This window comes from Mixophyes fleayi, chromosome 6 (assembly GCF_038048845.1).
Source record: "Mixophyes fleayi isolate aMixFle1 chromosome 6, aMixFle1.hap1, whole genome shotgun sequence".
Lineage (NCBI taxonomy): Eukaryota > Metazoa > Chordata > Amphibia > Anura > Limnodynastidae > Mixophyes > Mixophyes fleayi.
The window spans coordinates 212,638,075-212,662,224 of NC_134407.1; the positions used below are offsets into that span (position 1 = coordinate 212,638,075).

Here is a 24,150-nt window from a genome sequence, read left to right on the forward strand (position 1 = left end):
AAATCAAGCTACTTAAGGTCTTAAAAAGGTTCTTGTCATGCATTTGGGCCTAGCCCAGGCCTCCTCAGGGGGAGAGCGTTACTTCCTGACGCAAGCACCCTTTTTAATGTGTGTTCATGAGGTAAAATTACCTCACGAAAATGAGTTTGACCCCTCAACTCGTAAATTTAGCCTTTTCTACCCCTCCCACAGGGGGAAGGGGGGATGATGGAAGTTAACTGACTTCACTATTCTAATTTTTTTGTCAAATAATGTCAGTATACCAAACTTCAGGTCAATTGGAGGAGCCCTTTCTGAGAAAATAGTTTTTTCCACACACACACACACACACACACACACACACACACACACTCTAACACACGCCGCTAGGCTTTTACATATTAGATAATGCTAAGAATTTAGTAGGTCAGTGTATAACTCCGCCCAGCAGGTGGCGCTGCAGCTTGGGGTTGTTTTTTTTTCACACACAGACTAACACACGACGCTAGGCTTTTATATTATAGATATACAATAGACACACACATTTTTTTTAGAATGACTCATACTTCCTATTTTACTACATATGGAACTAATAAATTATATTTCTGTGTGTGAAACATTTCAATTATTCCCAGCATATTTAATAGTATCTGTAAGACAAGTGAACAGGATATGCATACAATGCAGTCATTACAGTTATCCAGGAGATTATGTATAAAACAAATTAACATATTAAAGAGAAAAATATGTACAACAGCTTTCAATATTTTATAATAACCATCTCAACATAGGTAATATTAAAGACCAGACAATCTTTGTTTTATGTTATCAATTTGTTTTTAAAAAGAGGATTTTTATACTTACAATAAATCCGTTTCTCTGATTCCATCTGGGGGACACTGCTACCATGGGTTGTATGAGGAGCGTGGAGTTGGCACTTAGCATGATACATTAAACAAGTTAACTAGATGACAGACCCCTCACTTCTACAACCCCTTATAGATCCTCAGTTTAGTTCTGAAACCCTAAGGAAGGGGAGTCAAACAACCAGAGACCAAACAGCAGAAGGAGGGAGCCTAGTGTGCCCCAGATTAATTCAGAGAAACTTATTTATCGCAAGTATAAAAATCTTCTTTTCTTTTTCAACCTATTTGGGGGACACTGCTGACATGGGGACGTTCTAAAGCATCTCCCCCCCCCCCCAAGAGATACCACTCTGACATCCCGCCACGTAGCGCAGTACAGACAGAGCAGGCGTGCATGGACGCAAAGACATGGAGTTGATAAAATTTGGCGATGGTATGGACCTAGGACCAGGTGACTGCTCTGCAAAGCTGGTCCGCAGATGCTCCATTTCACACAGCCCAAGATACCCCCACCAAACAAGTGGAATGGGCAGCAATTCTATCTGGCACAGTTCGGTTAGCACTGACATAAGCCTGCTTAATGGTTGAAGTAAGCCATCTAGCAATAGATTGTTTTGAAGCTGGCCATCCCCATTTATGGGAATCGCATAAAATAAGGAATCCGTGCAGCGAATTTGGGACGTCCACCGGACATAAATTCGGAGAGCCCTGACCACATCCTGGAACTCCACTGAATTAGGACAGCGCCCCTTTTTTGAATACTGGCAATACGATTTTCTGGTTTATATGAAAACCCAAAACCACTTTCAGTACAAAAGAAAGGATCGTACAGAGAACTACCCTGTTATCGTGAAAAACAAGGTATGGTACACAAAAAGAAAGGGCTTCAAACTCCGACAATCTGTGAGCCGATGCAATAGCCAGCAGAATTGCAACCTTCCAGGTGCTGTGGGTGTAAAATATGGTGGCTGGATATGGAGGACTCCCTGCAAAAACGTTTGCATGTCTGGCATATCCGACAGGCAAAGGTGAAAAGCACCAAAAGGGCTGAGACCTACACTTTTAAAGAGCCCAGATGAACACCCGCATCCAGGCCATTTTGGAGGAATGCAAGAAAGCGTGGAAGACTAAAAGAAGGCGTGTGTCAGGCTCGTCTCTCACACCATTGAATGTAGGTGTGCCAGATGCGGTGGTAGATACGAGCCAAAACTGGCTTACGAGTCCGCAGGTGGGTGTTCTCGACTCTGGGAGAGAAACCTCTAGACCGCCAGAGGCTGGCTACAGCATCCATTCCATTAAAGACATCCAAGCAAGGTCATGATGATGGAATGGTCCATGAAGAAGGAGGTCGTCTTGAAGAGGTAGGCAATGTCCTTGGCCCACTGCTATCAACAGAATGTCCGTGTACCAGACTCGAGGCCAAGTGGGAGCCACCAGAATTACTGGGAGTCCTCCCTGCTTGACCGGCCTGAGAACACAGGGAATCATCGGAATGGGCACTGTCATGACGTCAACAGACACCGCCAGGGGGTCCATTTTCCTTGAGCAGAATCTGGGTACCCTCCACTCCAAGTGCAAATGGGATGCTCACAAATTTTTTTTTGTAAGAGGAAGAGGTCCTGCTAAAAGCAGTGGGAATGGAATCAACCGTAAGGAAGAGTTTCGAAGGTTGACACCATTTTGCCTAGAATCCGCATGCAAAGGTGCATGGATGGTGTGCGGCAAGCCAGAACCTGTGTCATTGTGTAATGCAATGATCTTGCATTGTTCTCCGGAAGGAATACTTTCTGCTTGCTGGTATCCATTATGAGTCCCAGGAAAGTCATCCTCTGGCAGGGGATAAACTGGAATTTGTCCCGATTTATAAGTCAGCCATGACTCACTAGGACCCGGATGGTAAGTGCCTGGTGCTGGCGTAGCAAGTGGTCGCGGGGCAGGGAGGTTGCAAAAAACGATGTGGGCCCAATAGGTCCATCATGTAACCCCTTATCATGATCTCGCAAATCCAACAGTCTTCTATTCTGTATCGGCATCCCAGGACCTCAGCCACAGGGTGCTTCTAGCTGCTATTGCCTATGCAGAGATGAAGGAATTGGAGTTTGCGTTTTGGGGAGTCTTGTACAGGTATCTGGAAGCCTCTTTGAGGTACAGGGTAAGAGGGAGCAGCTCTGACTCCTGCAGTCCCGCAGCTAACTGGTCTGCCATGCTTTGGCGACCTATGCGGAAGACAACGTGGGTCTGAAGGATGTGCATGCCGTTATGTCGATGGATTTTAAAAATCCCTCTACCTTACAGTCGGTCAGGGCATGGAACCTCCTTGGAAACAGCTGGACCACAGATTCATTGCCCCAAGATTTCTTTCAGCTCAACTTATTACGAGAAACATAACTTTTCTAAAGAAACCTTGGTCTGAAGTTCTGGGTTCTTCTAAATCCAGAAGGCCCAGGACTTGACACATGGCTAATACCAGGTCGTCAATACTTTGATACTTCCAGGTCTGCAAATCTGTGTGGAATCAGAGTCACCTATGAGTTCACCCTCCTCTTCTGAAGATCTCCTAGAATCAGAGAGGGAGAGAAGAGGTTTTGTGCATTGGTGCTGCTTGTTTCTTGGCAAGCCCAAAAAAACGGTTTAACCGATCTAGGCCTCCGACCAAGAATGTGGATCAAGTCGGTTCTCCTGGAGGAGGGCCTGAGATAGCAAGGGAGGATGATGGACCAGCTAGTCCCAACTCAGCAGTCTCGATGGCGACTGGTATCCTGACTGTCAGTTGGTGGTCAAGCGCTACTGAGGTTGAGGAGAGAACCGCGGCATACGCTGGTATCTCCGCCGGCCTAGCGAGTAGCTGTACCAATGTCGCAACAGATTGCGCCAGAGAGGATGCCCACGCCGGTTCCTTCGCTAGTGGTGGTGCAGTAGTTTGGGCACCCACATCACAGTCAACGCAAAGCATCCCTGGGTCCTGTTGTCCAATAGATAACTTAACTACACTTTGAACAAGTAAAAAATTTATAAAAACCCCAAAAAAACAAAAAGGAAAATAATAACCTACTAGCAAAAAAGTAAGCCCGGCCTCCTTGGCAACTTAAGCTAAACTGAGGATCTACAAAGTGTTGCAGCGGGGAGGGGTCTGTCAGCATGATACACCAAAGAAGTTAACGAGTTAAGTGCCATTTCCAAGCTCCCCTCATACATCCCATAGAAGCAGTGTCCCCCAGATAGGATGAAAGAGAAAGTATATTTTTTAACAATACAGAATCTTAGTGCAGATCTATACACCCTGAGCTGTGCAATTTATTTCTGAGTTCAGAAAAAGTAACAGGGAATGTAAAAGGAGTATTCAGTCAGCCATCCATCTCCACAATGGTATTGTCCTAAGTTGGAATTTAAATTTGTCCATAAATTATAGCTGGAACTTGATTGGATAGTTGGGACTCTTCCAAACACTGTTAGAAATAACTTTATAACAGGGAAACTATGCTAGAGAATGAACGGATCCACTGAACAGTAACATAATTCGTACGGATCACTTGAACAAGGAGTCTAAGCATTCTGCTACCTGAGGCACTAACTGAAATTGTGTCCCTCTAATCCGTAGCAAAAATCAACATAAAGATGTGCATCAGTCTAGTGTACACTATAATTCACAAGTACTGTCTCTTTAATCATTATAAGATTTACCCACAAAGTAGAATCCACTCATCGACAGGAAGAAACCTAGAGTTTTATTCATTACGTAAATTTTTTTGCCCAACAAATATGCTGTCTGAGAAGCTGCTGCATACACCTGAACCTCACTCGAATACTCTCCTATTGCACAGCAAGGCCAAACACTATGCGATAATGTCTCAGTTTCCATATTACAACTCTACAAAACCAGATGAATTATGTATTTCTCATGGTATTTTTATCATTGTGAACAGTGATGCCAACATACCTATATAGGAATGTATCATTACTAATTTTATGGTTTGCATTAATAAAGATATCTTTTAATGGTACTTACGGAGCTCTGCTTTGTTTTGTATTTATTAGCACTCAAACTGTTTTTCTTGCATTAACATTTTTATTTTATAAGATAAACGTGCAAAACATTGCCCTCACTCAGAGCACGGAAATGGCTTCTCACCTGTGTGAATTCTCTGATGATAAAGGAGATTTGACTTTTGTGTAAAAAATTTCCCACATTCAGAACAATGAAATGGCTTCTCGCCTGTGTGAGTTCTCTGATGTATAACAAGATGGGATTTGTGTTTAAAAGATTTCCCACACTCGTTACATGAAAATGGCTTCTCACCTGTGTGAATTCTCTGGTGTTCGGTAAGATGAGATTTACGTGTAAAACGTTTCCCACAATCAGAACATGGAAATGGCTTCTGACCGGAGTGAATTTTCTGATGTCGAATGCGATTTGAAATATGGGTAAAACATTTACCACATAGAGAACATGGAAATATTTTATCACTTTTATGACTTATGTTATGTGCAACAATATCTGAGATATCAGGAAAACATCTCCCATGTGTAAAGGGATCAGATGATATATCTGGACTATGAGGTACTGTATGTATGGTTGACATATCGGGGTCTTCTCCTGGAAACTCTCGAGTGATGTTATCTTTGATGTCACAATCTGAAGATAAAATGAGATGCCCCTCCGAAGTATTCCTGCAGTATTGTCCATCTGTTGAGAATAAAATGAATGTGTGTAAATATGATTGTTTCCCCTATACATGTTTTATAGTGAGGAGCAAAGACCACACATTTCCATACTATGAGTGACTTCACATTATAATTAATGAACACTATAATGAAAAAGTGGATCTAAATGGGTCCTAAGAACACTCCACTATAAATAATCCCGAAAGAGTTTTCTAATAACTGAATGTACTTACATTTTCATAGCAAGTTTATAACAACCAGCATTATCCCACAAAAGCGAAGCATGAATTTAGTCGTACCCTCTGCATTCTAGGTAGAAATATTCAAATATGTTTGTATTGCCCCCATAGGCTATATGGCATGAGTCCACTCAGACCTACAATATCATCAATCTGACTTGCATACACCTGTTTGGTCTTATTCTCTCTCATCAGTGCAAGATAAAAAATCCATGGCACTAATAAGTATATACACCAGAGTAAGAGAAGAGTTGAATTAGACCTGAAAAGGACTTTAAATAAGAACCCAAGCCCAGTATCTTCCATTCCAAAGTTGTAACCATGGAAAAGGAAAGAAGTGTAAATTTCTTTTTTTAAGAAACTGTAATCTGGCCATATGCCAGACAGACTTGTGAGATGCTGTCACCATCACCAAGAATGGGAATGAGGGCGACATGGGAGTGTTCAGAGACTACGAAAGCAACTTGTACTCTCTGAAGACAACAGACAAAAGATGTTGGTGGCGCAGCTACCTGGCAGGATCTTGGGAAAAGATGGTCTCTCCACAGATATCTATATAGTGATGTGGGACCTAATTGGCCCAGAGATCTGTATGAGGAGATGGTGGTAGAGGACAGAATGCATTTATTATTGTTTTGTAAGGAAAAGGGGGAGAGATGTGATCTTAAAGTTGGACTGTGGAGTAGAAGTCGGTCATTGGATGGATTATGCACCTGGACCAGATCTGGCACTCCATGGTGTAGCATAGCAGACTATCCAGATGGGACTCACTACCTCAAGGACAACTGCATTCAAGTGACCCTGGTCAGCCTTGATCATGAAAACACGTGCACGCTCTGCACAGGTTTAGGAAGAGAGAGTTGCTCTGTTTGTATGTTAACTTGACACACATTGACATTTATAGCATGGTGATGGTGACAATGGGAAGAATGACACCTTTCAATTTCTTTTTTGTTAAAAAGAAGGTGGACGAGTATTTGATCTAAATGGACTATGTCGTTCTTTCTCGTCCAGACCTTTAGAGTTTGGATAAGCTTCAGGGCCAAAAGGTCAACTGTGAAAATTCAGAGGAGATGCTCTTGGACAGTGGCATATGTGGTCCACCACATCCTTCTCATTCCCCATCAGGCCCGACTTCATAAAGAAGGGCATCTGGTTTGGGGAAGAGTATATAATACATAATAGGGCAGCACAGTGGCCTAGTGGTTAGCACTTCTGTCTCACAGCACTGGGGTCATGAGTTCGATTTCCGACCATGGCCTTATCTGTGTGGAGTTTGTATGTTCTCCCTGTGTTTGCGTGGGTTTCCTCCGGGTGCTCCGATTTCCTCCCACACTCCAAAAACATACTGCTAGGTTAATTGGCTGCTATCAAAAATTGACCCTAGTCTATGTCTGTCTGTCTCCCTGTCTGTCTATCTCCCTCTGTGTCTGTGTGAGTGTGTGTCTATATTAGGGAATTTAGACTGTAAGCTCCAATGGGGCAGGGACTGATGTGAATGATTTCTCTGTACAGCGCTGCTGAATTAGTGGCACTATATAAATAAATGTTGATGATGATGATAATCCTGAAGCAACAACATTCTTTCAGTTCAGCACTACATGGCCCAGGTTCCATCTTGCTACAGTCTGGAAAGTCATCAAAAAGACAGTATTTTACATTATTTAAAGCTCAAAAATGTACAGCAGAGAGGGCACAGATGTGCAAGGAACCCCTCAAGGATGGGATAGGAATAGCTGCCAACTATGCTGAAACTTCATTGTTTGTATATGCAGGACACTGACAGACTATGCTATAGACAACTCCGTATCTTGATTCATTCACTGGCCCCTTTGGGTAGAGCGAAGCTAGGACAAGTGAGCGTTGTCGTACAATAATGTAAAACTGGAAGTTGGGGCAAGATAGGTAGACATCCACAGCCTAGTAAGCTGCATGGCAATGAAGGGCTTAGTATAACCTTTCCCCATAACTAATAGTTGGAGGATAAAGTAATTGTAACACATCCCATTATTCACACCCGCTAAGACCATAACATGGATGGACATCCGAAGGGATCGGCCTCTCCAGGTTTCAGTGGATATCAGAGACCTGTGTAGATACAAAGTCTGCCCATGGTGCACCATCAAAGAGGAAACAGCGATGTGCATCTTCTGGGAGTGTCCCTATGCACCTATGGATGACCTGGAAAATATATTATGGCTTATTTCCGGTCACGTCTACCTATGGGGAACTTCAAGAGGTCTAGTGCCTTATGTGTTGTTTTAACTGTGCTTTATAGCTTGCCCGGAATCACTTCCTATTGAGAAGGGAGAAGAGGTCAATTCAGCACTGCTGCAGGTTTATCAACAGCATATTCAAAAAATATCCTATTATAGACAGCCCTAAGCCCTTGAAAACTCATGCAGTGCCTGAATAGACCTGGATGACTTTTGCCTATTCATAATATGGAGAAAGATAAGATACTTTGCCATCAGACACTTTAACACTTGGTTAAATAAATTGTGCAAAGAGAAAGGGATCGACTTTGACAGTCATAACAGCAGAATTTGGAATGATGAGACACTGTTCAAAAGAGACCTGGTACTAGGAATATTTGAGATCTTGAGCTATTACCGAGTCATGGTACATTGAGAACCATGACCGACATAGTTATTCTCAAGTTATACCCTGATCAGCCAGGAGTAGGGACATTCTGGATTGCTTGTGTGAGGCACCTCTTAAGCAATTAGTTATAGAATCAACTTGCAAGGTGGCAATCCTAGATTTAGTTCTCACAAACAGCCATAGTATCAAACGTTCTGTAGAAGATAATTTGGGGTCTGGTGACCATATGCAAGTTTGTTTTAACATCCAAATGGAAGGAAAGTAGAACTGTATCAAAACAAAGGATTTATATTTTAGAATGGCTAACTTTAGCTTATGTGAATCTCTTGCAGGGTAGGACTTGATTGGCAGCAGGCTGGAACAGTTGAATAAAGTAAAAATTATTAAAACAACAGAACTTTGTGCCTTACATGTTAGTAACTGTGCAAGTCAATATTGTCCACCTAGGAAGAGGCAGTAGTTAAAACTCCTAAGCAGACTGCATATAGGAAATATAGACAGACCCAATCAGAAGAAGATAAAGAAAGCATATAAAGCTAGTCTAAAAAGTGACACACAAAAAATTATGCAAAAGCGCAAACATAATTGTATGGCCAGAAAGAAAAACAAAAAAAAAAAGTGTGTCAACATATTTTTTAGATTCATCAGTGAAGGAATAAAAAGTAAAGGTTAGATTTAGTAAAACTATAGACTGAAGGGGTGGATATGTCGAAAAAAACATAGAAATTGAAGACTACCTATATGTATTGAGGGGGTAAATGTATTAAGCTGTGGATCCGACAAATTGCCGATAGTCTGCGATTGTTACAGGCATACTTAGAACAGCAATTTTATTAAAGGCAAAACCTGGCGGGTTTTGCCTTTAATAAGATTGCCATTTTAAATATGGCCGTCACAATCACCAACTATAAGCGATTTGACGAACCCGCTGCTTAATACATTTACCCCCTCAATACATATAGGCAGTCTTCAATTTCTTTGTTCAACTACACAATATGAAGATTATGATAACTCTAGACATTTGAGTCGAACATGAAAATGAATGGAATTACCTTAAAAAAGCAGAACAGCTGCCTATATTGTCAAACAAATTATAACACCAATGATAGTATAGATTTGCTGCTGGGATATCAAATCTAGTGGCTTTATTAGTAAATAAAGTGATAAATCAGGGTGGGCCAATAGATATAGTTTCTTTAAATCAGCCATGGGCCCTGTTTAATGTATTCCATAGTGGTATAACAGTCTCCAAGTTTTTTTTGCAAATGATAGCAAGATTTGTAACTGGATTAATGCCCCAGAATAACTTAATCAAATGCATAGTGATTTAGGGACAATAGAGGAATGGACTGTGCCATATTTTGTGGGACACAAAATTCAGAAAGCAAAATACAGTATAAATGTAATGTTGACAACAACAGAGGGAAGGGACTTAAAGTAAGCAAGAAGGTAAAAGACAGCAACACACTTGGGTGTACTTATTAATAACAGGAAGAGGGACGTTTTATTGCCCCATTATAGTAAGACCTTGTAACTTGTTTGCAAGAATTGTGTACAATTTGGAGATCCTATCTAAAAAATAATAATAATAAAAAAATAATAACATAATAAACAAAATTTAGGGCTACTAAAATGGTGCAGGGGATGCATAACAAAGCTGATCAGGAAAGGCTGAACATGTAGATATTAGAGGAGAGAAGGGACAGAGGTGATATCATTAAAAAATTAAGTTAAGCAACCCTTCCCCTTGAGATGCATCTTATTTTGACATACACTTATCCTTGAGATATGTCCCTTTACCAAGAGAAAGTTCAACGTCTACACATGATGGGTGCAAATTTCTGTAATGAATATATGTATTTGTTGTATTTTATTATATTGGCTTACGATCTAATTACCAGTGGGGCAATAATTTTTTTTTCTCATGATGTTAATATTTCCTGATGGGGACACCATTTAAACTACATACTTGTGACACTACAAGTCCTCATGTGCATGCTGACACGTGTAGTGCCACAAGTATGTACTTTTAATGGTTTCCCCATAAGGAAATAATAAGTGTTGACACATCATAAAAATATAAACATTGCCCCATTGGTGATGAAATATGAAGCCACTGTAATACAATAACATTGAAAAAAAAATCCCTTACACATAATCATTCATTAAATTTGTCCCACTAAATTGTTCATAAAATATTTTGTCCCCTGTAAGAAAACTAATAATTATTTTTGCCCCTCTACAACAAAACACATGCTTTCTTCAAACTCCCATTGTGCCTCCTGTTATATTAACATTGACCATATACCTCAAACAACATACTTTTATTTCTGCTCAATCTCGGGCGAGCTTCAGTTTCTGTTGAAACTCGGGCGAGTTTGTGTTTAATCTCCCACACGTTCGATTACAACATGGGAGATATAGGTGTTTTAAAACCGACACAAATCGTCAGTGATTGGATTTTGGAAAGTGGGAATCGCAGGTTAATACATATTGCGATTTTGCACTTAAAATCAAAGGTTATCTCTCGCGATTTGCGGCGATTTTAAACCGCTGGAAAAAAAACCCAAACAAACACGCAGCTTGATACTGTTACCTCCAAGGAGTCTAATAGGAGCTGATGGCTCCTGACTCCCCCACTAGGCAGAGTCTAGAATAAAATATTGTTGAAGTGACTGAATGAGGAGAATACATTTTTTTTTGAATGTACTGTTTATATATCATAATCACCTGTGCTGATATATGGAGGAATTTCCTCATCCTTAAACTGCTGATCAGCAGTCACATATGTTTCATCTTCTCCCTCTATAACTTCAACTTTAATATCAATCCGGTCTTCACCCTAAATAACCAACAAACAATCAAAAATAACACATTTAACACCGTCTTCTTTAATAAAATGCTATTTCCAATACTCAGAGGAACTATAATATGGAAACCATTGAGTTCAAAAATTCCACATCAGCCTCCTCCCCCCTGATCAAATGAGGCCAATGTTACGATTACCCTCACCAAAATTATTGAGTTATAAATCAAAATGTTATTAAACAGAAGAATATCACTGTATGAGTCCCACTTCTATGATCATTATTGTAACCTTGGTATTTTGGCATTTGGCGAGATCCTCATTTCTAGATACCTGATAATCCTCTGGGATATTGTGATTTTCCTCTCTAGAATCCTGTGAATAAAGACGACGATGACATCTCTCTGGGGTATTTCTGTTACTAGACCCACCTGTAGGAAACACACAGTGACTGAATGCATTGATTGTATGCGTTTTTCATATGGTGTGTGTATCTAGGTAACAAGATAACAACTGGATGCTCTTTGCCTAATGTGGACACTAAAAAAAATATTTGTTAAATAATGAAATATCACAGAACCTTAATATACACAATGGAAACTAAAACGACACACCAACCTGAAGTTCCAAGGAACGGCCAGTGATGGCAACAGATCTGTTGTTCTTGAGTAGAACGTTCGCACCTTGTTGTGTCGGGTGGCCATCATGTCAACTCCCGGCTGACCCCACCTCTGCATCAGCAAACCAGAAATCTCTGGATGAAGAGACAACTTTCTTGGGAGAATGGAGTGCCTGCTCAAGAAATTTGCCTCCCAATTCTCCTCACCCAGATTGTACACCGCCAAATTGTTGGCATAAAGCTTTCTGTCCAGGTCAAGATTCGGAAATACTCCCTCATCGCTAAGGGTTCTCCCTGATGTTTTATGTATGCCACAGCCAAGCCTTGTCTGACTGAATACAGACAGGCCTGCCCTTAAGTACAGACTGGGCCCCGGTCAGAGCACTGGGCACAACTCTGAGCCCCAGAAATAGGGAGCTTTGCTTCATCCTTGGGCAAAGACCCTGTAAGAGAAGGTGCAACGTCACAGCTCGCCATCCCTGAAGACTGGCAACTGTCGTAACAATGGTCCATTCAAAGATGAAAAATGGTCGGACCTTGTTCAAGTTGTTTGCTGACAACAACCACCATAGACACAGACGTATCTCCTGAGACAGTGTAATGAGCAGAGAAACCAACTCTGGATTGGAGCTCGGCCACTTTCTCAAGAAGTCTGAAACATCCGAGAATGGAACCTGGTGTACTGAACCACTCCAAACGTGGAAACCATCTTCCCCTTTAATTACATTCAGAGAAGACTAGGCGGACTCTGCTTTTCAATAAATTGTGTTTATTAAGGTTCTGTGATATTCAATTATTTAACTAATCATTTTTTAGTGTCAGCATTAGCTATTAAGTATCATTTTGCTTAGTGTCTGGTTTTGCAGAGACTACACCTTGAGCTGCTCACCTATAAAAGGACCAATTATATGTTCTTTTATCTATTATTACATTTATCGTTTAGCTTTGTCTATAAACGTATCTAAAGTGGTCCTCAAAATATGCTTGTTTACAATAACCGAGTATCTTCTTACCCAGTGATGTGAGGGGCCGGTGATTCTCCATCATAACGTCCTTGTAGAGATCCTTGTGTCCTTCTAAATTATCCCATTCCTATATGGAGAAAGACGGTCACATACTCACATATTAAAGCACTGAACTTGTTAGGGCCATGATACATCTCTGTGCAAGATTAAATTTAATGGTCTGAATAAACATTACTGCTCCATTGCCTTCCCTGAAACTACCATATAGCCTCAATACAACCACCAGCATGTAGTGCATATACAACCACACTATTGGATGATCCATCTGACCAAAACCAAGGCCCATGCATTAAAAATATAGAACTAGCGAAGAGGTATTTAGCATCCAAGTTCACTTTCTAAAATTGCAGTATTTTGTTGGGACACAGGGTAATGGGGAGGAGAGGGGGGCATTTCACATTCTGCGCCATAAAAGTTCTACTGTGTCCTATGCTCCAGAGAGTGGTATGGTGCAAAATTTAGGGTAAGCAAATTTTTTTTATTTTTTTTTAAAGCATCAGTCCCAAAGTTTTCAAGCCAGCTTCACTGATCTGCAGTGATAGATCCACTGTGAGAATAGCCTGTAGAAACTACTAACAGTGTGTACCTGAGCTAGAATCGGTTACAAGCACAACCTCGGTAACCAATCACAGGGCAGATTAGTTGTGTAATGATCTGGTAGCCAATTCCAGCTGTTTCCTCCTCTTAGCAGTTCCTCTGAACAGCACTTGGATGGCGGATCTGCTCATTGGAGTCCGCAGCGAAACACAGATAATACAACACATTCAACTGTGTGTCGCAATGGTTGGGGATAATTGCATTGTGGGAAAATGACACACACAATAATACAGTCATCACCCAAACACATCACATGGGGTCACTATATAATGTCCCATTCCCAGCAGTCACCTCTCCAGTCAGCAGCTGAATGATCTTGTCGGTGAGTTCTAGAATCCTCTGGTCATTGTTTCTCTCATGTATCAGTGAGTGAAGTGGAGGTTCCATGATGGGGATCTGGTTCCAGCTCAATCTTCCTGACACACGGGGACGGCTGCTGGTTGTCACATGATCCCCAGATGTCTTCTTCACTACTGTATATTCCTGTATATCGAGGGAAATATTGACATCTCTTTCCTGACCCTGAACATCAGACCCTGAGATATTGTACAAATTGTCTGTGCACAAATAAGCTGTGAAAGAGGAAATCACACCAGCGAACACTTAATTAACAATAGAGATTTACCAACTGCATGATTAGGATTGGAAATTGTCTGAATATTAAAGTTTTTTAGTACAATTAAATGAAGCTGCTCCCATCTGTTACTATTAACATGCAAATAAGGACTTGAAATTGCTTCAGAATTTGACAGAATCTTTACAAAAATAGTTCCTTATTAGAACAAAATCCCAAAAGATGCATTCCTTATAATCTTTGTCTTTGAACCATTTTACCATCTTCCTGATGTAAATAAAAAAAAAATATCACAAGATAATGTTATGAACACAAGATAAATTACTACCAATTTAAACCAATAATTTAGCTAACTTATCTAAATTGAATTTAGTTATCAAACTACAATTTACACACTTGCAGAGAATGACACTAGATTGACGTCACTATCACATTCCTAGAATCCATCAGCTCTCCAGTCAGGTCTCTATATTATAAATAGAGATGATAGTGATGTCACTATAACACTCCCAGAATCCCTCACCTCTCCTGTCAGCAGGTAGATGATCTCCAGGGTGAGATTTAGTATCCGCTCAGTCGTGTGACTCCTATTTTTGTCCATCATGAAGGCTTAATAACGAGGTCTGATCTTTTTGGAAAAGGGTAATTGTCAGGGTACCTGCGCAGATAAAGATATAGAATACATGAAACGTATGTATAGTGTGATAATCTATTTAAAATGGCATTGTTTGAACCTGAGGAGTAGTCATATCAAATGTTTTAAATCAATTGTATTTCTGGTACTACTAAAGATTAAAAGCGGTAAGCAATGGCATTGTAATTTCAACGTTCAGTAAGAGGAACAAGGTTACTAATGTAGAATAACTTAGCTCTAGTTAATGGGATTTTTTCCTGAATCAAATGGGAAACACTAGAATACTGGGGTACAGAGTGTGGTGACTTGAGATTGACCACTTTAAAATTACCAGAAAAATAACCCACTGCCTGTCTCTGGAGCTCAGTATTTTTCTAACAAATCCTAAAGGTGAGAACAATGAACAAGTATTCTAACAAGGATATTAATGAAGATACAAAGAGGACATCCAGTGTCCCCCCATTGGATTCTGATAAAAGAACTTAACGGAAGTACAATAATCCCATTTTCTCATTCATCCACAAAATACACTGGAACAACTGGGGATGTCCCAAAGCTGTCTCTAAGGGAGGGTATGCTGTTGCAGTGTGCAGCATGCAACGTCCAAAACGGACATTCTTAGATGGAAAAGTATTAAATCTGTAGAACTTTGTGGAGGCGTGCCACTCTGACCAAGAGGCATCAACCGATGTAGTGGAATGTGCCATCACATTTCAGGGACAATCACTAGAATGCTATACATAAACCGTAAATAAATACCAGGCAGGTTTATCACATCTGTCCCGTACTCCACGAGCATAAGGAGTTATAGTCATCTGGATATCCTGACTTTCTGATCCCAGCCTCTTGGTCTAATAATCTTTCCTCTTCCAGCGTCTTTGCTGGTTTGATTCAATGCTGTCTAGCTGGCCACAATCAGAGACAATGGCGACATACTCAGGTTAATTAAAGGGCAAGACAAGAATTATTAAGTAACACCTCCATTCTTTATCCTCTTGAACAGCGAACTGCCCATAATCTCTGATTCTTCACTGTCCTTAAATCACCCACCCCCGCTTTCTGTAGTAAACCTCATCAGGACAAGAGGAAACTGGAAGGACAGAGCCTTCCACCACTTCACCTTCCTCAGGGGAAGAGTGTCACGATCCGCCTGGCGGCTCCTACCTTTTGGACATTATTATTTGTATTTGTTCTTTTTATGTGTTTGCAGCAGTACCTCTGATGTCCAGAGGTGCTGCTATTGTGCATTTCTTGTGCTTTAGGGGTTAACCTTTCTGTTCACTAATTATCCCATGCACCTGGGTGTGGTCTCATTTTCATTATTTATACCTGTCACTCCCAGCACACATTGCTGGTTATTGGGGTCATATCCTGTTGTTGCACCCTGTGGATTCTTCCTCCTGCCTTGCTCCTCTGGTTACATGCTGCTTGGAATCTGTTCATACCTCCTGCTTCCCTGCATTAGCTGTGTACCTGCTGGTTTCTGAACATTCATATTACTTCCTGCATCAGCTTGCACCTGGTATTTACTACTACTCTTGATTACCTGCTATTTATACTTTTCTGCAAATAAACAGAGTGTTTTCACCATATTCGTGGCTCCTAGCTGTACTCCTGTATGTAACCATGACAGTATAACCAGCCCAAAAAACAACTTTGGAGTCAGGTGAAAGTTTTTTATTCTGGGACCTTTTTTGTTCTGCAATTCATTTTTTCGTTTACTTTTGGAACATGTTTGCTTTACCAGCTTTTGAATTGCCACAGCTACATGCTTTACAAATGGACATAATCCTGTTACGCTCCCAGCTGGCTAAATTTTCCACTTTGCTTATGGACCCACTCAGGAAACTGTCAGATTCTGTCTCTCCTAATTCAGAAGCTGCTGATCTGTCTCAATCCACCTTCTCTGCTGATGAACCTGTGCAAATAGCACCTCTTAAAAGTGCTTCTACAAATTTGCTGTTTTCTAAGAACTATGGGGTAACTAATTCCCAGTTCACAGGTGGTCCACGCCCCCATCTGACCGAAGAGGAGCGGCAACGCAGAATAACAAACAAGTTGTGTCTCTACTGTGCCAGCAATGCACATTTCTTGCAGGACTGTCCTATCCGTAGAACACGTCAGCTTACTGAACCATCTCCTGTTGTTTCCTCTCTGCATTCCAAATCCGTTTATGCTTAACCATTCCTGTTCTCTGGAAAGAGACCCAATCTGCCAGCTCCAGCTGCCTGTCCAGAGGCGCCAGCTCCAGCCGCCTGTCCAGAGGCGCCAGCTCCAGCCGCCTGTCCAGAGGCGCCAGCTCCCTCTGTCTCCTGTTGCGAGGTGCCAGCCTCTGTCTCCTGTTGCGAGGTGCCAGCCTCTGTCTCCTGTTGCGAGGTGCCAGCCTCTGTCTCCTGTTGCGAGGTGCCAGCCTCTGTCTCCTGTTGCGAGGTGCCAGCCTCTGTCTCCTGTTGCGAGGTGCCAGCCTCTGTCTCCTGTTGCGAGGTGCCATCATCTGCCTCTTGCTCAGAGTCTCCTGCCACTGTGTCCGGTCCTGAGTCTCCTGCCACTGTGTCCGGTCGAGTCTCCTGCCACTGTGTCCGGTCCTGAGTCTCCTGCCACTGTGTCCGGTCCTGAGCTACAGCCTGCTCCAGAGGGGGCGCTGCCCTTAAAGCCTGCTCCAGAGGGGGCGCTGCCCTTAAAGCCTGCTCCAGAGGGGGCGCTGCCCTTACAGTCTTCTCCAGAGGGGGCGCTGCCCTTACAGTCTTCTCCAGAGGGCTTCTCCAGAGGGGGCGCTGCCCTTACAGTCTTCTCCAGAGGGGGCGCTGCCCTTACAGTCTGCTCCAGAGGGGGTCCTGTCCCTCCAGTCTGCTCCAGAAGAGTTGCCTGTCCATGCGGTTCAGCCCGAGTTGCCTGTCCATGCGGTTCAGCCCGAGTTGCCTGTCCATGCGGTTCAGCCCGAGTTGCCTGTCCATGCGGTTCAGCCCGAGTTGCCTGTCCATGCGGTTCAGCCCGAGTTGCCTGTCCATGCGGTTCAGCCCGAGTTGCCTGTCCATGCGGTTCAGCCAGAGTTGCCACTCTATGCAGTTCAGCCCGAGTTACCACTTGGTGCTGTCTGCTCTGAGGCTTCTCACAGAGATGTCTGCCCCGAAGCTTCTCACAGTCCTGTCCCTGCCAAGCCTGCCGCCCAGTCCGGGCCTGCTGCCAAGCCTTCTGCCCAGTCCGAGCCTGCTGCCAAGCCTGCCGCCCAGTCCGGGCCTGCTGCCAAGCCTGCCGCCCAGTCCGGGCCTGCTGCCAAGCCTGCCGCCCAGTCCGGGCCTGCTGCCAAGCCTTCTGCCCAGTCCGGGCCTGCTGCCAAGCCTTCTGCCCAGTCCGGGCCTGCTGCCAAGTCTGCTGCCCAGTCCGGGTCTGCTGCCAAGTCCGAGTGATCCTGTGCTGAGGGTACCAAGTCTGACCCGTTGCCTTTATTTGAGGCGCACATTTCCCAACTAAGTGCCCTTCTGAGATTTGCTGTTTCTTATGTTCCCTTTATACCAGAGCTTGTTAACAGCCCTAAGAGACACATTTTAGAGGAGAAGCTTTGGAATGGGTAAACCCTTTGATTGAGTCTGATCACCCCATCCTGTCTGACTTACAACTATTTGTTGAGGCTGTGAACAACAAGTTTTCACCAACACCTCCCGCTATGCCATCTTGCGGGGCCTCTACATTATCAGCAGTACCACCCATCTCACCTGGCCAAGTGATACCTTTGTGCTCCTCCCAGTTGGCGCAGATTCCAACTCCAAGGAAGTCCCGTAAGAGAGGAGGACGTAAGAAGAGAGGTGGTTCTGCAGTGCTTGAACTGGCAGCTGGCATGGTCCCCTTTGCCTTTCTGCCCATGGACGAGGACTGTTCTGTCAGGGCCCCTATTGTGGACTATGATTCTGATGAATTCAGACATGGTAATTTGGGTGTCTGGAATCCGCCCTTAAGGGAGGGGGTACTGTCACGATCCGCCTGGCAGCTCCTACCTTTTGGACTTTATTATTTGTATTTGTTCTTTTTATGTGTTTGCAGCAGTACCTCTGATGTCCAGAGGTGCTGCTATTGTGCATTTCTTGTGCTTTAGGGGTTAACCTTTCTGTTCACTAATTATCCCATGCACCTGGGTGTGGTCTCATTTTCATTATTTATACCTGTCACTCCCAGCACACATTGCTGGTTATTGGGGTCATATCCTGTTGTTGCACCCTGTGGATTCTTCCTCCTGCCTTGCTCCTCTGGTTACATGCTGCTTGGAATCTGTTCATACCTCCTGCTTCCCTGCATAAGCTGTGTACCTGCTGGTTTCTGAACATTCATATTACTTCCTGCATCAGCTTGCACCTGGTATTTACTACTACTCTTGATTACCTGCTATTTATACTTTTCTGCAAATAAACAGAGTGTTTTCACCATATTCGTGGCTCCTAGTTGTACTCCTATATGTAACCGTGACAAAGAGAAATCATAATCAGGCCCTTCCAGAGTCTAAGGAACCACCAGATGCTGATGCTTCAGTGTACCAAGAGTGGTGGCGATTGTCAAAATGCTCTCAAAAGGAAGAACATACCTTATCGAAATCCTGCACCAACTTCACCAGTCCATGTGCCCAGGATGGCTCATCAGGCGCCTTTTTTTTTATATATACAATCATTTTTTATTGACAATAATACAACATATACATATTTCAAAGTAAACAAAATTCAACAGGATTGTAGGCAGTATCTTCACTTACAACATTCATCAAACTAGGAAAATTTAGGAAGGGTCTCGCACGTGGAACTGCAAAGAATATTTTCGAATAAACCAGATACAAAGTGACAATATTGCTACACTATTGGATAGGGGATAGAAGATAAGAGGGGAAGGGGGAAACAGGATGTATCAGTGGAGCTTGTCCGGCATAAGGCAAGAAAAAGGATCAGGAGGGGGCCGCTGGGGAGGAGGCGTATCTCAGTTATTCCATTGGGCGTACAGAGGAGAGTTTTAAATTCAATCCACTCTCTTTATATTTGTCAGCTGATGAGTAAATCATGATGTCCATAGCTAGATAAAAGTCTTAATGCACAAACCAGTCCTTTATGGAAGGGGGATTTGGTGATCTCAAGTGGACTGGTATCACAGCCTTTGCAGCGCAGGTGAGGTACTTTAGGGTGGAACTTTTATATTAAGAAAAGGGCAATTTAATATTGTTGAGCAACCAATATTTCAGACAATTGGGTACCTCAGTCCCCACAATTGCTTTGGTAATCAGTAACACTGCCTCGCTAAAGGGTCGAAGGGCTGTGCATTCTAACCAAATATGTAGTGGAGTGCCTGGTGCCTGTTGGCATCTCCAACAGAGATCGGGGAGCCTGGGAAACATCCTGGAAAATAGACTGGGACACCGATACAACAAAGTCAATACTTTATATTATGTTTCGATCACTCGTACGCTGAGTTAGCGTGAGTACGTTGGAATATGTCAGACCATTCTTGGTCGGGGATAGCAATTTCCAGGTCGTGCTCCCAGTTTCTGGTGAATTCAGGTGGCGTGTCAAAGGAGCGCTCTATCAAGATCTGGTATACAGAAGACAAGGTATGCCTAAGATACTGAGGAGCCGTGCATAAAGATTCAAACTGCATAAGTTCTCTCCCTGAATCCCCGTGGAGCATGAAGTGTTTTAATTGTAAGCACCTCCACATCTCAGAGTTGGGAAATTCCCATTTTGTCTGAAGATCTGCAAACTGAATAATTCCCATAGCATCCACCATGCGAGACTCCGACCCGTGTCCAGTGTTTGAAGGCTTGTTTCGAATGGCATGGGGGGGGGGGGGGGGGTTGTTGAGGAGTGAAGTCAGGGGGGACATCAGTGTTGATATATGTGGGACGGTATGCAATCTGGACCATTTAGTCAGAGTAGGACATCGGGTGCTTTAAGGGTAGTGCCAGACTGGGTGCAAGGCAATTTAAAGTGACATCTATAGCAGACAAAAACATCTGCAACCCTCCCTCTACAGGCTTGGCCCTGGAGGGGGAATAGATAGATGTGGATTAAATAGCATTGCTTTGGTAGCTCCTCCTGTAGACTAGAGGGGTTTAACAAGCCCACACCTGTTGACTGCCATGTCCTGGACCTCTTTGCCTGCTCCCCAGTCAAGGCAATTCTGTCATGGGCACTTCTTTCTGGAGTCCATGTGCCACTCTAACTTTAGCAGTGCGACTCTGCAACACAACAGCAAGATCATCAACGCTCCAAAGAGATTGAGTCTCGGAATCTTGTTCCCTGCTGGGGCTCCACTTGGACTGACTCCTGTGGCCTCCACATATTGTGTAGTGTTCTTTTGACCATTCTGCAGCCACAACATTTTCTCTCCAGCCTCCACTCCTGTGGCCTCTGATAGGGCACAACAGTGGCTGGCTGCTGGCTAGAAGCACCCGGGTGAATGGGTGCTTTCTTGCAGCATATGAGAGGTGTTCTACTGCTCGTACAGTCCTTTGAGGCTGGCAGTTAGATAGGGCTACTGCCAGTGTGGTTAAACTGCCACATATTGGTCTGCCAACTGGGCATTTTCTTCCAGTGTGGAATTGTCTCAGTCCTGCACCCATTCCTTCAGCTCCTGTGTGCATCAGCGATTAAACTGTTCCCGACAGATTCAATCTATTGCCACATGCTGTCTGGTTGGCGGATGCAGGGATCCATTTGCTCACTTCACCACACACTGTGACTGCCCTAACCAGAGGCTGAAACATTATGCTTGGAGGCCTCCAGGTAATGGCACAACATTTTAAAAGGGCTCCTGTTACCATCTCATAGTCCGCACAGTCCTCTCCTCTGGAATCTCAATGGTGTTTTAAGGGGCATTGGGGTGATCTAGCACTTATGAAGCACTAGTAAAGCCCACATCCCCTTTCTGTGAACACTCAGATGAGTAATAATAATAATACATCAGAGTTATTACCTCTTCCAACAGACACTCACTTCCTTAATGTATAAAATAATAATACATCAGAGTTATTACCTCTTCCAACAGACACTCAGTTCCTTAATGTATAAAATAATAATACATCAGAGTTATAACCTCTTCCAACAGACACTCACTTCCTTAATGTATAAAACAATAATACATCAGAGTTATTACCTCTTCCAGGAGACTCTCAGTTCAGAAAACACAAACCCTTCACATCTGCCATATAACAGGAAATAGAGAGGGCAGAGCAGAGGACTGTGGGAATTGTAGTCAAGTTTCACTTGCACTACACTCCCAAGAGCGTAATATTTCAATCTACTCTGCATGACCACAAAAAAATGGCCGCCACTCTCCTGCCCTCTGCATTAGAGTTGATAGGTCAGATCTTGATGTAATCCTGGTGTATACAAGAACCCCACTTTTCTATTTACCCAGTGAAATAAAGGGTTAAAGACCAGGACACAATAAAATGGTCGCTGCGCTCCTGGACTGAGGACAGGTGTTTCTAGTCATATGCGGTGCTCTAGTAATAATGACGTCACATATTTCCTATATGTTCAGCGCTTTGACCAAAAGGACCGAACAATCAACATAAGGGGGCGTGGTCTGCGCTTGATAGCGTGCGGCAATGAGAGCGTGAGAAGTCAGGTGGAACGCACAGTGGTTTATAGTATTTTCCGGGTCAGAGGTGAAGAGGCGGAAGTAGATGGTAGACATTGTTGTGACTGGCAGCAGATAATGATATTGATTATAAACTCTTATTATTGCTCAATGTTAACCCTTTGAACCTATTTGTGTAAACATAAATACAAATTACATAATAAAGAGTCTTGAAACTCTTTCTTCAGGTGCAAATCACCCTATCAATGGCAATACTCCATAAATGTCACTCTTTATAGCTATCCCAGTGTTGATCTATAGTAAAGTAAAATGTTTAGATAAATTCATATGAATAGGCAAAGAGAATAGAGTTTACAGGAATTCGATTCACTACTTTTGGGGGATTAGGATTGTCGAATTTGTGGCTTTACCATCTAGAGTTTCAATTCGCTCAACTTGTATTATAGAACTTAATTCCAGCAATGCTTCTCTGGGTTCGATTTGAATACCAGGCTCTCTAGAGTTTTTGCTGGTCATCCAGTGGTCACCAAGTCGTACAAGATTATGCCACAAACTAAATTGTGGATAAGATGCAAATATATATATCATCTTATATTACAACACTCTTTGTTACACCATTCTTTAAGTATGAGGATTTTGCTCCGGCCTTTGAAGTGGAAACTTCTATTGGTGTAAGAGTCAGGGGTAATTCATTGTCTCTAATCCGTGGAATATTTTTTAAGTCTGTTGCTGCAAATTCAATAGGAAGCTCTTGCAGCTGAAGAATTGCTCTTAGATATTAACAACGTAAACATCTTATCATAATTTACAACCCATTCATTAGGGACTCCCTCCATCCCAAACACAAGACATGAGTCCTGCTGCAATTCTAACCTGAGGGGTGAAGCATGGATGTCTATATTATACTATCAGTTACTTAAAGTTAGTGATGAAGATTATATTATGATTTCTAGTATGAACTCCAAGGAAAACTGAAGTGTTTTAATAAAATAAAGGATATAAAGGGTTAACAGCACTACAAGGTAGCAGGACAACCAGGTCTGAGCCACGGATACCGGAAATTATTATTAATTCAGTCTATAGCAAAACAGATCCAAGGTTGGGTGCAATACCAGTAGTGGCCTGTATAGAGATGGCGCTGGAGAGCAACACAGTACAAGCAGAGGCCAAATCTAGCTGCAAACCAATAAGCCCAGTTAAGTCCAAAAGAGCAGACAGCAGACACCACGAACCTGAGGATGGGGAAATGGTATCACGGACAACAGGCAGAACACAGGTAAGTCCAATGGAGCAAACAGTGGATACCACGAACCTCAGGCTGGGAAGTGGAATCGCAGACAAAAGGCAGAGTCAAATACCAGTCAAAGGATCAGTCCAGGCAACGATATGCATAGTCGTGGTCACAGGCAAAGGATCAATCCAGGGAGCAATCAGGGATGGTCAGGTCACAAGCAGAGGTCAAACCGAAGGAACAAACTGGAGCAGGTTATTCACAAGGAAAGGAGACAAACAGCAGCAGCCAGGAACAAATGATGAACTACAGGAGCAATGACTGAGCTAGGTATATAAAGCAGTGGAACAGGTGCAGACACTGATCAGGGAAGGAGGTTAACTTCTGCAGGTGAGGTGAAATGTACAAAGGTATAACAGCAGCACGTCTGGTGGAAAAGAGGTACTGCAAGCCAATTACAAACTAATGGCAGAACCAAATTAGACTCCCTTTCTAAAAGCATGGGAGGGGAAAAAAAGACATTGATGTGCCTTCTCTAACCCCACCCCAAACCCAATCAAGGAAGAGGTTCTCACCAGATGGTACTTGAATCCTTCTAAGGTTCAGAAATTCCATTCCACCGTGTTTTAGGGACTTTGGGAGAAATTAAACATATCTAGTGGTAATGCCCAGTAGTGATGTTTTTTTTGTAAGGGGCTGTTCTACAAAACAAACTTGGATTTGCTCATTAACTGCTTCA

At 42.8% G+C, this 24,150-nt stretch overlaps 2 protein-coding genes across 2 annotated transcripts in view; both read right to left on the reverse strand.

Annotated features, from left to right (window-relative positions):
* LOC142095472 (uncharacterized) overlaps positions 1 to 24,150 on the reverse strand; it is a 148,175-nt gene that overhangs the window by 33,900 nt on the left and 90,125 nt on the right. Inside the window, 1 exon segment of the mRNA XM_075178416.1 lies at positions 23,293 to 23,412. Within this exon segment, the coding sequence (XP_075034517.1) occupies positions 23,293 to 23,412 (120 nt within the window).
* Positions 599 to 22,069, reverse strand: LOC142159950 (uncharacterized). Its single transcript, XM_075214856.1, has 7 exons — positions 21,731 to 22,069; positions 14,495 to 14,629; positions 13,689 to 13,880; positions 12,789 to 12,867; positions 11,490 to 11,587; positions 11,081 to 11,192; positions 599 to 5,529 (listed from the first exon to the last, which is right to left on the reverse strand). Exons 2-7 carry the CDS (start codon positions 14,573 to 14,575, stop codon positions 4,946 to 4,948), a joined length of 1,146 nt encoding a protein of 381 aa, XP_075070957.1. The 5' UTR covers positions 14,576 to 14,629; positions 21,731 to 22,069; the 3' UTR covers positions 599 to 4,945.

Bases quoted from the DNA above. Each gene is read 5' to 3' on its own strand.
- LOC142159950 (XM_075214856.1), bottom strand. From the start codon at position 14,575: ATGATGGACAAAAATAGGAGTCACACGACTGAGCGGATACTAAATCTC. The intron at 12,868-13,688 runs GTGACTGCTGGG...TTCTCCATATAG, and splicing joins TTCAGCTGCTGACTGGAGAG to GAATGGGATAATTTAGAAGG. The intron at 5,530-11,080 runs GTGATTATGATA...TATTCTCAACAG, and splicing joins TCCTCCATATATCAGCACAG to ATGGACAATACTGCAGGAAT.